This window comes from Artemia sp. Qi Xiang Cuo, chromosome 9, assembly GCF_049724085.1.
Source record: "Artemia sp. Qi Xiang Cuo chromosome 9, ASM4972408v1, whole genome shotgun sequence".
NCBI lineage: Eukaryota > Metazoa > Arthropoda > Branchiopoda > Anostraca > Artemiidae > Artemia > Artemia sp. Qi Xiang Cuo.
This window is the reverse complement of record NC_142802.1, coordinates 55,837,838-55,852,183: the sequence shown is the minus strand read 5'-3', so window position 1 is coordinate 55,852,183 and position 14,346 is coordinate 55,837,838. Positions and strand designations below refer to the sequence as shown.

The window sequence follows — 14,346 nt, the reverse complement described above, 5'->3', positions numbered from 1 at the left end:
CTTATCCAGATACAGTGATATCTACAGGAATGTTACTAAAGTATCTGCTTCTTCTGATTCCTTTAAAGTTCTTGTGATAGCAGCCAAAATTGGTGTAGCTCTCTTTAGGAGACACAATCATACTTCCCTTCGACATGTTCATGCAAAGGAAATTCCTATTCTAATCGAAAACTTCCCAGAATATATTGGACTTATTCTAAGTTCGAAATGAAAATGGCATGAACATAATAACAACTTAAGAATGACAACTTAATAACAACTTAAGAAAATTATAAAATAGTTAAAATACTACTGACATTGAATTGGAGTCTCACTCTGAAAATTTTATTAACCTTCCCTACTTTACATTAGGGCTTTTGCCTAAAAAGTAGATTGGTAATATGTTTTTGTGCATTCTTCCCCTTCTCTTTCGAAGTCCCTTGATACATTAAAAAAATCTGTTATTCATACCATGATGGGACTGTTCAGGCATATTCCTTGCTTCAAACTGGAAGAACACTCTTGTCAAGTTATAAGGCCTCTGCCCCACTAAATAGATATTTCGCCAATATTATAGTAGGTTATAGTAGTCTAAAGATTTTTGAGCATATAATGTGCTAGAGGTAATTAACTGGTTAGAAAAAAAGGAAACGAAAGAAGAAGAAAATAACTATTTTTCTACTTTAGCAATTGAAATAAACAAGTACTTGAACAAGATCTTACTCACCTATCCAACTACTTAGAACAAACCTCATCTTTATACCAAAGTTTCAACAGAGCTCCGGGCAATTGAGATGGAATTTGAAGGTCTAGTGAGCTACAATCTGACAAAAAAAAAAATATGCCAGTTTTTACTGACTCTCAGTCTCATTCTCTTTGCTGAATTTAATTAATTTTCTCTCCACTGATTCAGACCTCAAGGTAAAAACTAAATTTATTCGCAACTTAAGGAGCAAAGAAAATGAGCTTCCATCAAACAGTTCGTGGTAAGGAGCGACCCGGCTCAATAGTAACCGAAACTCTAAAAAACGGAATTTTGATACCAGTAGATACATCAAAAGAATGGATTTTTATGCTGATTTCAAACATACAAGTTTCATCAAGTTTAGTCTTACTCATCAAAAGTTACCAGCCTGAAAAAATGTGCCTTATGTTTGAGAAAAGGGGAAAAAACCCCCTAAAAGTGATTGAATCTTAATGAAAATCAAACTATCAGATTCAGAGTAATAGAGAACCCAACTGTAGATATTTCCAGCTCCTATCTGCAAAAATGTGAAAGTTGTATTTTTTGCCAGAAGAAAGATCACGGATGTGTGTTTAGTTTTTTTTTTTCCTACTGTAGATGTTTCAAGCTCCTATCTGCAAAAATGCGGAATTTTGTATTTCTTTCCCAGAAGAAAGATCACGGATGCGTGTTTATTTGTTTTGTTTTTTTCCCCATGGGTCATCGTATCGATCCAGTAGTCCTAGAATATCACAAGAAGGCTAATTCGAACGGAAATTAAAAGTTCTAGTGCCCTTTTTAAGTGACCAAAAAAGTGAAGGGTAACTTGGCCCCCTCACACGCTCGTTTTTTTTCCAAAGTCACCCAATCAAAATCTTGAGATAGCCATTTTGTTCAACATAGCCGAAAATCTAATTAATATGTCTTTCAGGATGACTTAATCACACACAGTTCCCGGAGAAGGGCTGCAAGTTTTAAGTTTTGCCCATTGTTTATATATAGTATTGGTTAATGGGAAGTATACAGACGTTTTCAGGATGGATTGTTTCTGGTGGGGGGAGGGGTCGGAGGAGGGGGTTAAGGGGGGAGGATATTTCAATGGAGGATGTTTCCTTGGGGAAGGGACATTTCTATGAAGGGGGCGGCGGATTTCCCAGTGTTTAAAAAACGATCAGAAATTCAATTAAAAAAACAAGTTTTTTCAACTGAAAGTAAGGAGCAGAATTAAAACTTAAAACGAACAGAAATTATTACGTATATCAGGGGGTTCACTCCCTAGTCAATACCTCGCTCTTTACGCTAAAGTCTTTTTTCAGTATTTTCAAAAGAGCTATCTATTCTAATTAAACGGCCTTTGTGATTCAAAGATTTGTGATTCGAACAAAATTCGAACTTTAGCGTGAAGAGCGAGGTATTGACTAGAGGGAACCCCCTAATATACCTAATAATATCTGTTCGTTTTAAGTTTTAACATTGCTCCTTACTTTCAGTTGAAAATACTTGTTTTTTATATTTAATCATATTAAACGTTCATTTACTGTATATATTTCTATTTATCTGTTTATCTGAAAATTTTGTATCGTATACGCCAAATAGTTTGACAAAAATGGTCAAGATAGGTCACGACTTTAGGAAAATTTGTTGTGTCTTAATTTTAAAAAATTATGTTTTAAAGGAATAACGCCACAAAAATTTTGAATAGTTACAATGAATTTTGCTGAACCTGTCGTTCTTTTCACCGAGCGAAGCTCAGTCCCCTGGTGCCTTGTAGTAAATGAAAACTTCGGAAGTTTTTGTGACTTAAATCTAACAGCGCTACCTACCCTAAAAGTCCTCAGTCCGTCTGCTTCTTCTTGTGTGGAGCCATACACATTAGAGCCATCTAAATAGTGAGTCAATTGATTCATTTGTTCACCATGACCAAAAGAACAATCAAGACGAGGTGCAGGCATTGATCGGACAAAACTCATACATCGCTGACCATGACGGGCAAAGAATGGATCATCTTCAGGAATTTCAATTGAAAAACATTCAGGATGGACCAAAACCGGTGATGGAAGGTCTTTCCCGTCACTACCACAGCATATGATACCGGTACCGTTGGTTTCTGAAACGATACTATCAGTGTGGACATTTGAAGATTGTAACAACAACAAAAGTTTTAAGGGGGCGTAAGAAAATAAATTAGGGATATTTCTTGACAAACTTAGCCCGTCCCCTTAATCAGCTCAATTTTTAAGTGGCCGTAGCCACCTAAATCCCGTCATACACAGAATTGGAAAAAAAATCACACACTCCAGTATACTTTTGTGGTGTTGAAAATTACTATTATTTACTTTTTCAATGTACCTATAATTCTTTTTCTCCCTCGATACTGATACGCCGTTTGAATGTGCTGCTAATCTTCTAACCATTCAACTTAACTAATTAACTATCAATTTTCAATTTAATCAATAATTTTCAATTTACTTGTTTTAATTGTCATTTGTTAATTGTTATTTTCATTATTTGTCAATTCCCAATTTAATTAATTAATTGTCAATTTACTTGTAATCAATTGCCATTTTAATTAATTTTCCTTTTTTAATTTAATTAATTAATGGTCAATCTGCTTAGATAATGTTTGCGAACTTACACGGTTTTTAGTAATTTTGACCAGGGAGTGAATCCTACTCCGTGAGAAACCTGGAGAACTTTTGCCATTTTGCACAATCTTTTCCACTTTTCTGAACTCTTTGTGCGGGGACTCTGCGTGACCCTCTGTCGATTAGCAATATAATATCTAGTTTTATCCTAATTGAGACGTGAGCACTTCGTGTGAGAGGACAATCATCCTACGAACGAAATTATTCTGTGCCGTCTATCTATTCTCTATCATTAACAGCCGAAGAAAAAAAAAATAGCTAAAACTGTTGTATTAACTGGAGTTAGGAGCGTTCGAAAAAGAACGTCCAAAATCCTTAGTCTTGCTTTTCTCCGAATAAAATTCTGAATAGTAGGACAATTTTGCTCTCAGATCAGATATTTTTTCAATTTCTTTAGGATTCATCTGTCTCTTTATTTAATTAAATAAAAAAAACAAGTTTTTTTAACTGAAAGCAAGGAGCGACATTAAAACTTAAAACAAACAGAAATTATTCAGTATATGAAAGAGGCGATCCCCTCCTCAACGCCTCGCTCTTTACGCGAAAGTTGGTCTCTGTCTCAAAACTTTATTTTTTAGAAAAGTAAAAAACTTTAGCGTAAAGAGCAAAGCGTTGAGGAGGGAATATCCCCTTTCATATAGGGAATAATTTCTGTTCGTTTTAAGTTTTAATGTCGCTCCTTACTTTCAGTTTAAAAAACTTGTTTTTTTTATTTAATTTTTGAAAGTTTTTGAATAAATGCAGGTTTTGATCTTGGCTCACCGTACATGAATAATTAAAACAAAATTTTCATATTAATTTACTTTTATTTAGTTAAATGGCTTTCTCGAAACTTGTGTAATTTTATTTACAAACGTTTTTATTAGTAATAAATATACGTAACTTACGAATTAACTTATGTAACGAACTTCTATATTCATATATTTTTAATTTGTTTATTAGGGGGTTCTCCCTCTAGTCAATACCTTGCTCTTTAAACGAAAGTTTGAATTTTGTTCCAATTCTTTCAAAATGACCGCTTAATCACAAAGACCGTTAATTAGAATAAATAGCTCTTATGAAAGTACAAAAAAATCTTTGTCTTAAAGAGCAAGGTATTGACTACGGGGTGAACCCAAGCATATATGTAATATTTTCTGTTCGTCTGAAGTTTCGATGTTGCTGCTATTGCAGTTGAAATACTTGTTTTTTTAAATTAAATTTCTGATCTTTTTTTAAATAATGCTGTGAAGCCCGGCGTCCCCTTCATAGCAATGTCCCTTCCCCCATGAAACTTCCTTCATGGAAAGATCCTCCCACATAACCCCCGACCTACCCCCCTCCCCCACTACCAGGAAAAATCTCCCCTGAAAACGTCTGTATACTTCCGAATAACCAATGCTATATGTTAACATTGGGTAAAATTCATAACTTTCAGCCCTTCCCCCGGGAATTTGGGGGGATTAAGTAATCCTAAAAGACATACTTATTATATTTTCGAACATGTTGAACAAAATGGCTGTTTCAAAATTTTGATCAGGTGACTTTGGAAAAACAATCAACGTGGGAGGGGGGCCAGTTGCCCTCCATTTTTTTTGGTCACTTAAAAAGGTCACTAGAACTTTTAATTTCCATTCCAATGAGCCCTCCCACGATATTCTAGGACAACTAGGTCGATACGATCACCCCTGGGAAAAAAAAAAAAAAAAAAACAAACAAACAAATAAACACGCACCCGTGATCTTTCTTCTGGCAAAAAATGCAAAATTCCACATTTTTGTAGATGGAAGCTTGAAACCTCTACATTAGAGTTCTCTGATACGCTAAATATGATGTTGTGATTTTCACTAAGGTTCTATAGTTTTTAGTGCGTCTTTCCTCTTTTTTTCGAAAATCAGCCAAATTTTCTCAGGCGCCTAACTTTTGATGGGTATAACTAAACTTGATAAAACTTATATATTTTAAATCAGCATTAAAATATAATTCTTTTGATCTATCTATTTGTATCAAAATACCGTTTTCTAGAGTTTCGGTTACCATTGAGCCGGGTCGCTCCTTACTTAGATTTCGTTACCACATACTGTTTGATATTGATATTGAATTTTTCGAATATATTCAAGATTTTTTTTTGACTAATATTTGTAATTTGGGTCCGAAGAAGAAGTATGTTTGCTTGTGCGGTGGTCAAGGTCGTATCTAAGGGCAGGAGCAGTGGCGGATCCAGGGGGGCGAGGGGACGTCTAAAGTAGTGTAATTTACTTAATTAACGCAAATTTGCGTTAATTAAACTTGCTCATAACGCAAGTTTATTGAATCAACCTATTTTGCCACCCCCCCCCTAAAAAAATCCTGGATTCGCCCCTGGGCAGGAGAGGGATATGGGATTTGACCTCCCCTCCAAAATGATTATGTAATCATAAAAACGTTACAAAAATGTATGTAAACAAATTTTATAAGCGCTTTAAAGCAGTTCTTACCCCCCCCCCACCTGAACAAAAATCTTGGATACGGCCGTGGTGGTTGTATTAAAAAAATTTATTCATCTAGTTCTTTATTTTACCGTTGGTAATGAAATTCTTATGAACATATTCAGGATTCTTTTTATCAATCATTGCATTCAAGGTCAGTGGAAGAAGTATGATTCTTATTAAGACTAGTTTCCTCGTTCTCGCAAAAGCTTAATATCTTTCAGTGTACAAGGTGTGCACCCAACACTCCCGATGTGCCACTTTAATTCTTCAAACCTACACTTTATTATACGCCCATCTCTATTTTCTTTAATATGTTTACATCAGTGAATAATCTCCTCCTTCCCTCCCGAGTCCCGTAGTCATTATTATCGAAGTTCCCTCATTGTCAACGGTTTACTTACCAATCCTAAAAACGGGTGTAGAAGTCAAGTCATGGTCGACAAATTGTCCCCATTGCATAGTCCAAAGGGATTGACCGTAGTGAGGACTATCCACATCCGGTACAACTGAAATGGACACCAAACGAGCACTGGGAAGAGGTCTGCCAGACTTCCCTACACGTGGCAGCCATACACCTAAGAAATTCAATAATTAGCTGACTTAGAAACTATCTTCCGTGTGGAGGATTTTAGTATACCCAACATTCCCACCATGCAAGGTCGTATCCAGATTTTTTTTTGGGGGGGGGGGGGAGGTGAAAAATTGTTTATATGCTTTTGTTACGTTTTTAAAAGTTGGGCAAAATTTTTACTGAAGGTGGGCTCATACCCCTAACACCCCTGGATACGGCCTTGACGCCATGCTTTCCTAAGAAAAAACTGGCAAAGAATTTGTTTTGCTGAAAGAGCGAACATTTTATTCTTTACTATAAAAAATACATTCTAAAATATCGTACCTAAAAATCAAAAGCATTTGATAGATTTGTTTCATTAAAAAGAAACTGTTTTTGAAATAATAGGTAAACGATAGTTATAATTGGCCAATAAATTCAATCTTTTTTTGTGAAGATAAACCACTGAATTATACCGCAGTTAAGCACAATATGTCTCCTCAAATTGGCTAGAACGACACAGTTTACATCAGAAGTAGGAAAAGAACCTTACATTTTTCTCAATAATTAGGTTCACGCAACACTAATCAGCTGTTTCTTAAGCTTATTACCTTCTTGTAAAAAAACTTGAACAACTTTACATATTTCAATCATATGCTGACATGCTCGTAATTAATAATTTCTTACAGTATTTGCAACCAAAATGATGTCAAAAACCAGACAATCAATTTTATGAAAATGAGAAAGGCCCGTAATCAATGACTGAAGCAAGGCCGTATCCAGGGGGGAGGGGTTACCCGGTTTTAACCCCCCCCCCCCCCCGAAATGTTTGACCAAGTCGAAAATAAGTCGAAAATTAGTAAAACATAGATAAAAATCAGTAAAATTAGTCAAAAACTGAGTCAAAAATTAGTAAACCCCCCCCCCGAAAAGTCAAAAATAGTAAACCCCCCCCCCCCCGAAAAAAATCCTGGATCCGCCCTTGGACTGAAGGATGGAAATACCTAAAGAAGAAATGGCTGTTCTTCTCTTTCTTCATGTAAAATACGATATAATAAAGTTCCTGTCTTTCTTAAAGTAAATATGAAGGTTTATATTCATGGATGTATCCCGAGGGGGTGGGGGTTTAAGGTACACATTCATGGACGCATCCCGAGGAGGAAGGTGAGAGTTTGAGACCCACCTTAAAAACAATATAACTGTTTTTGTGAAATTCACCCGACAATAAGCTTTATAAGGTTCCTTATTCTTCGCTTGCTATGTCTGGATTTCTTGTTCTTACAAAAAATTTCCATGCTTTTGTAATTCTATTATTTTTCACATCCATACCAGTTTTGACAAATGTAGAAGATAAAATGAACATGCTAATAGCAGTAAGAATATATTTCACAACAATAAATAAATGTACACCGAGATATTTTTAGAGAAGGCACATATTTCAGGACAGGCCGAATTCGTCAATATAATAAAAAAATGGAAGATTTTAAATACATAGTATGGAAAAAGTCTTAAAGTCTATAGAGAAGGCAGTCCCTTAGCCTTCCCATCAACGCACTAATCTGTTTTCTTTTCATGCTTCCATGCTAAGCAATAGCTTATAAAGCGCAACTTCCACAGTAAAGTGACAAGCTGTATATCCACAGACCCACAATCCATTTAAAATGAAAGTTTCAAAAAATTGTAAATTGAATTTGGAAGTATTCAGGATCATTCTTTGTAAATGTTAATTCAAATATGGTTTAAAGCAAATCAAAGCATTAGAAATTATATTCTTAAAATATATTTAGATCACTTTTGTTGTTCCGAAGAAACAAAGACACATTGTAAGCCAATCAATGTTGACAGACACTTGTTAGGATATTTTTTAGAAAAATTTTTTGGCAACCCTGCTCAGTTAAAATTGGCGAAGTTTGACACTATCGTAATCAATAGTTTTAGTTTTTTATTATCATATCCACTTCCAAAAAATCCATTAACAGTTTTTTATGTCGTTGCTGACAGATTAAAGAAATTGTTTTCTATTACTTCTTTTTTCTTCGATTCTCGGCAGTCATATTTTGATTAATGTCAGCAGGAAATAATGTTATCCGCTATATGACCAAATCATGATAGAGGTTTTTACAGTTTTACAGGTCAACAGGAAGCAATATTATTTCTGATGATTTTCCAAACAAGACGCTACAGCAAATGCCAAAAAGGCAAGGAAGGGGCACTGGTCACCCTCCAATTACTCGCGAGTCTTAAGAAATACACTAGAATGTTCAATTTCCAATCGATTGAGTCCTTTTCCATGATTTTATAACTTTCCTTCCAAACTAAGTGGCCGGGAATAAACATGGAAGGTACATGGTCATTTACTTAGGCAGCGCTACGGCGTTGCCTCTGATATTAATGTACGGATTTACTACTACTACTACTAACAACTCACCGCAGCACCAAGCCGCCTGAGGCCAACACAGCTAAGCACGCTCCTCCTCCATCCCAATCTATTCAAAGCCTCCCTTTTTACACCCACCCATGAAGTTCCCATTTCCTTTAAATCTTTCTTTATGACGTCCTCCCACCCCAGACGAGGACGACCTGCTTTCCGTTTAGCCCTAGACGGTTGGTTTAGGATTTTGTTGAGTTTATTTCTTGTAAATCGTCTTACAAGAATAGTTCTACTCTTGTAAGTGTATAGGCATTGGGTTAGGGTACCTTGTCCCCTTATTCTAACCTAAAAGACACAAAGTAATAGTACCATCAGCATATTGTGCAGGTAGAATTCTTTGAAATGGTGTCTTTGATTTGCCCAGATTTCCTATACGCTGGTTATTACAACTACCGTCATGGGTTCGGAAAAATGCTGACGCATCACATGGCTCATCAGCAAAGCAGGCATCAGAAATCACGGTATCTCTCAAGCTGAAACCGGCCAAGCCAAAACCAGCTTCTTCAGGCGTCATGCCAAACCTAGAAAACCATAAAAAATTATCATAACTTAGTTTTAAGTTATGATCCAGCATCTGAGTAGGGTGATAGTGGGGTAGCCACCTAAGCTATTACTATGGCTCAGGTCTATCAAGTAGAAATATCATTTAGCCTCTGTTATCTAGAGTTTGGTAATATCAATATACAAAAAAAGCATCGATATGGAGTACCGAAACTTTAGATTGTTAGCACACGCTCAGATTAAAACGGGAAAACTCATGATGCGGGTTTTAAAAAATAAAGCATTTTTTTAAGTATTGGTGAAAACATTTTAAACTGGATTGTACGGCCGAGGGGACAGCAGCCCCCTTCATATTTCTGTACGCTTTTAGTTTTAACGTCACTCTTAAAATTTTTTATTTTACTTTTTTTTTATTTTAATTATGTTTTTTTTTTAATCATAATTGGTATAATCGAAACATCCTTCTTAAGTCTGTTATGAGATTTTTGCATGGCTGAAAAATTCATTTAGCTTAAAAATGAAATTCTCACTTTAAGTAAAAAAGACCAAGAAAATGAATATCCAATGAAAAAATGGCAGAAACTTGGCCCCATCTTAAGCCCGTTATGAGATTTTTGCATGGCTGAATAATTCATTTAGCTTAAAAATGAAACTCGTACTTTGAGTAGGAAAGTCCAAGAAACTGAGCCCAAGAGTGGATAAACCCAAGCATCATTTCTAAGAATTGCATATCCGAATATTGGGTTCAAAGGAGATAATTTTTTACCAGCAAATAGGAATCTACGAGGCCTTGCCCCCCTCTTCTTGCAGGAAGTTTGTTGGCTGTTAATTTCACAATGCTCTCCACTTCTCAAACGGAAAGTACGACAAAGCGGTGTCTTTTCATCTTAGCACCATTCAGCTTAAATGTAGTTCACCATAATATACTTCGTACTTGTTCTTATTGTAAGTGAGTTTATTTACTTTACTATAGAAGCCCTTGATTTTTTTTCTTCTCTGAGGGTGTGGCTATGACTTGTCACTTCATGGCTCTGAATCGCTCAGATTTTAAAACAATTAAGAAAAGCAATGATCGAGCGTGATCTAAAAAACGATAAATGTCAGTAAATTTTTGTATATGCTTTCTTTTGCTGCCTGATTGCATAACTTCCTAGTTCCTCTTTGATTATGAAAAAAAAACAAGTTTTTTGATCTACTAAAACGATTATTTGATCCTTCGAAGCATTTTGCACAAACCACAGAACCGTCATAGAATAGAACACTAATTGGCCGTCTAAAATCCATTACAGTGCGAACACATTTTTTAGCTATTGCAATTTTAAGATACTAGGAAATATCGTCACTGCCGCGCTTAAGTTTGATATATCTGAGATAATTGTCAAAAACATCTTCTAAGCTGTTCTCAATGGGAAAATCTGCAGGGCAGTGTGTAATCAATCACACTTTGATCCTTCTGATAACACTGCCCCACAGACCCTTTCCTTGAGAACAGCTCAGAAATCAATATTGGCAATTTCTCTATATAACTGATCGGGAGAATACTACTACTACTGCTAGCAACTTACCGCAGTTCCATGCGGCATGAGGCCAAAACAGCTACACACACTCCTCCTCCATCCCAATCTATTCAAGGCCTCCCTGTTTACACCCTTCCATGATGTTCCCATTTCCCTTAAATCTTTCCTTGAAGATCTTCCCACCCCAACTGAGGACGACCCGCTTTTCATTTAGTCGCAGACGATGGGCAAAAAAGAATAGTCTTTGGCAATCTGTCGTCCCTAGAATTTGTCCTAGCCATCTCAACCTTTCTGTCGTTATAGCCTTAGAAAGCAGGAACGAACCACACTTTTCGTACAGCCTAATGTTTGAAATCCCTACTCTAAATTTCCCATTAGAGAATTCCACTGAAGCCATTCAAATTCCATAGCAGTGACTTTTTGTCATTGTCCGTATTGTTCACTTTCTAGTTTTACAATTTCTTGGTCTTTTAGGAGGGGGGCAAATCACTAGTCTGCTACTCTTGCTGAAATCCAAGAGAAATGCAGTAGATTTTAGTAAGTTTGACCGTTCAGAATCCATTTCAGGTCTGTAGCACTGGTTTGAATTTTTTCACTCGTTGACATGATATCAAATATGCAAGGCTTTCTTCGAACTGATCGTGGTCATACATAAATTGTCCATGGTTACAATACGGACAAGCTTGGCAGAAATCGTTGGCGACAATATAGACAAATTAGTTTGCACTTAGTGCGGTTAATACACTTTTGTCCGTGAACAAATCCAACTTCCGTAATTAAGATCTATCATGAATTGACATTGAATCGATTGGTCTGGAGAATATTCTTTCAAGCAGAAACCATTTTGTCCGTTTGTTCTTCTCCAACATAGCCTTCAAACCTTAGAGGCGTGTAGAGACGGAAAGTAGGTCCTTCCTTCAAAGGTCGTACTCTCCCTCCTCTCTCCGTAATAACTCAACAAAAGTCAACTAAACACAAAAATCCAGGAGCTTTGGACTATGATTACTTTGGTATTTCAAGTAGCTGACCCCCAATCCTGAAAAATATTACCTAATAACCCCCCCCCAGTGTCTCTGTACTGTCATTTTATAAACGACACATTGTCCTTGTAACCATGGGCGTAGGGCTAGGACGTTCAAAACCTAGATTCCTATTGCAACCTCTTTAACATTCAAATTTATAATTCTGACTGCAGCTTCGACTCTTAAAATTCTCTGTAGCTAACTCAGACTCTTCTTTTTAGTAATACTTTGGAACCTCTGGATTTGAATTTTTATTCAGTTTGAATTTGAGAATACTGCTTCATTTTCAAAAATAAGAAAGCTAAAAAAAAAGAATAATAGTTATCTTTTTTAATTTACTTGGTTAAAGTTCTTACTGTGTAGTCGTGAATAAGAAATTAATTGTTTTAGGTTAGACGTTATTCTAAATATATACAAGATATAAATCTCAACATTTATAAAGCATAGTCTAAATACACGATCTTCGATTCCAGAATTATCAATGCGTCTCCTACTACTGCTACTACTAATAACTCTCTGTAGCGCCAAGCCGCCTGAAGCCAATACAGTTACGAACGCTTCTCCTGCATCTCAATCTATTCAAAGTTTCTCTCTACACACCCTCTCTAAAAGTTCCCATCTCCCTTAAAACTTTCCTCAGGACATCCTTCCACCCCATTTGGGGGTTGCCAGTTTTTCGTTTGTCCCTAGACAGTTGCCAGACAAGGACGATCTTGTACAATCTGTCATCCTTCACCCGCAAAACGTGTCCTAGCGATCTCAAGATTTCTCTCATTATAGCCCCAGAAAGTGGGATTGAACCACACTTTTCATACAGTTTACTGTTTCAGATACGGTCAGTCAGTCGAGTACCCAAAACGATCAGTAGGCAATTTCTCTGGAAAACATCTAGCAGATCCTCATCCGCCTTTCCGAGCACACAAGCTTCAGAACCACACTTGACCACTTATATCAGTGTAGCTACCAATATTTTAATCTCGGTGCGCAGAAATTATCTTCTTAGTCTTCCAAACTGTTTTCAACTGTGAAAAAACACCCTGGGCCTTGACTATATTCTACTTTTAACATCCTCAATGCACCCACCATATTTACTAATAATACTTCCTAGGTAAGCGAAACTGTCCAGTTGATCGATCGTCTCGTTACCCAACATCACCTCTTCAGCTTCACTTATTCCTATTTTTTGCGTCTTATTCTTATTAATGTTAATTTTCAAACTTATTCTTGCACCCTGAACTCACAGAACCCCTAGAAATGCATTTATTTCGCTAACATTTCCATCTAGGATTCTTAGATCATCAGCATAATCTAAGTCTAGGAGAGTTTTACTTCCTCAATTGATTACCTGTTTCCCATTGCTATTTCTATGCTTCTTAGGACAAAGTCCATCAAAATGATCCATATAAATGGGGGTTGGGCGTAACCTTGCGTAACTCCCGATTTCGTACAAAACCAAATACTAATCTCATTTCCTACCTTAACTGCAGCAATTTTATTCTCGTATGTAGCACTAGTCACTTTAATGTATTTGTCTGGTATGCAATTACAAGGATAGGACCTTCGCTTAAGCTCTTCTATAAGCTAGATGAAATCCTTGCTCATAATCTATAAAACTGAGAACTAAAGGAGTTTGATGACTTAGTTACTTCTCAATTACTTAACTCTATCACGGGTTACCACATTCTAAAATGTTCTGACCATTTCTCTTTAACTCTTTCCTTGTAGCCCCGCTCCTATCTTTAACCGGGACAGGTCTAGATTGAATATTCCCTCTCATTTATTAACATGCCAGGATAATATTTTGCTATTATGCCGTCTGGCTGTATCTTCTAGATCATAACCTCTACTTTACATCTTCTTAATTCATATTTTAATGCTTTCTCCACTTTCTTTACGTTCCTCTTATTTTCATATGATTTATCAACCAAATAATTCTTGTACAAGCCCCTCCTCCTCTCGATTAAACAACTACTATTAAACAACTACAACAACAACATACTATTTCAATTGCAAAAACTTGCAAGGCTTAGAGTAGCGTATTAAGATGAAAAAGGCACCAAGGGTGGGGGGGGGGTCAAAAAGGCACATCAGCAACATTTTTGGAACGGCTTACCGTGCCAAGGTGAAACTTCCTGGGCATCATGAAAGGGATATTCAACTGATCAAACGGCAAGATGTACATGCTACGACTAATACTGCTGCTACTACTGCTACTACGACTACTAATACAAAACAAACGCTGCAACTACTTCTCCTATTACCACCTCTACAACTGTGATACTAATATTGTCAAGGTAATGGCAATGAAGGTGAAATTTGAGAGAATATTGATGGCAAATTTGAACTAATAAAACACTGTGTGTATTTAGATTGTCAAAAGAGCATATCGTAAGAAACAATTTGTGTATTAAGTTGGAATATCGTGTGTTGAAGGAGATGTTGAACAAAAGCAAACGAAGGTGATATGTGCATACTGCTACTAATTCTACTACTGCTACTTCAGCTATTGCTACTACACAGTCTAAGA

At 36.3% G+C, this 14,346-nt stretch overlaps 1 protein-coding gene across 7 annotated transcripts in view; it reads right to left on the bottom strand.

Moving 5' to 3' along the window:
• LOC148948839 (immunomodulatory peroxidase-like) overlaps window positions 1-14,346 on the bottom strand; it is a 130,894-nt gene that overhangs the window by 79,312 nt on the left and 37,236 nt on the right. For all 7 annotated transcript variants that reach the window (XM_089094738.1, XM_089094741.1, XM_089094739.1 and 4 more), the window contains exons 4-6: window positions 9,089-9,300; window positions 6,200-6,373; window positions 2,527-2,810 (exon numbers count right to left, since the gene is read on the bottom strand). In XM_089094738.1, coding sequence (XP_088950864.1) covers window positions 2,527-2,810; window positions 6,200-6,373; window positions 9,089-9,300 — 670 coding nt within the window. The remainder of the gene's footprint in view (window positions 1-2,526; window positions 2,811-6,199; window positions 6,374-9,088; window positions 9,301-14,346) is intronic.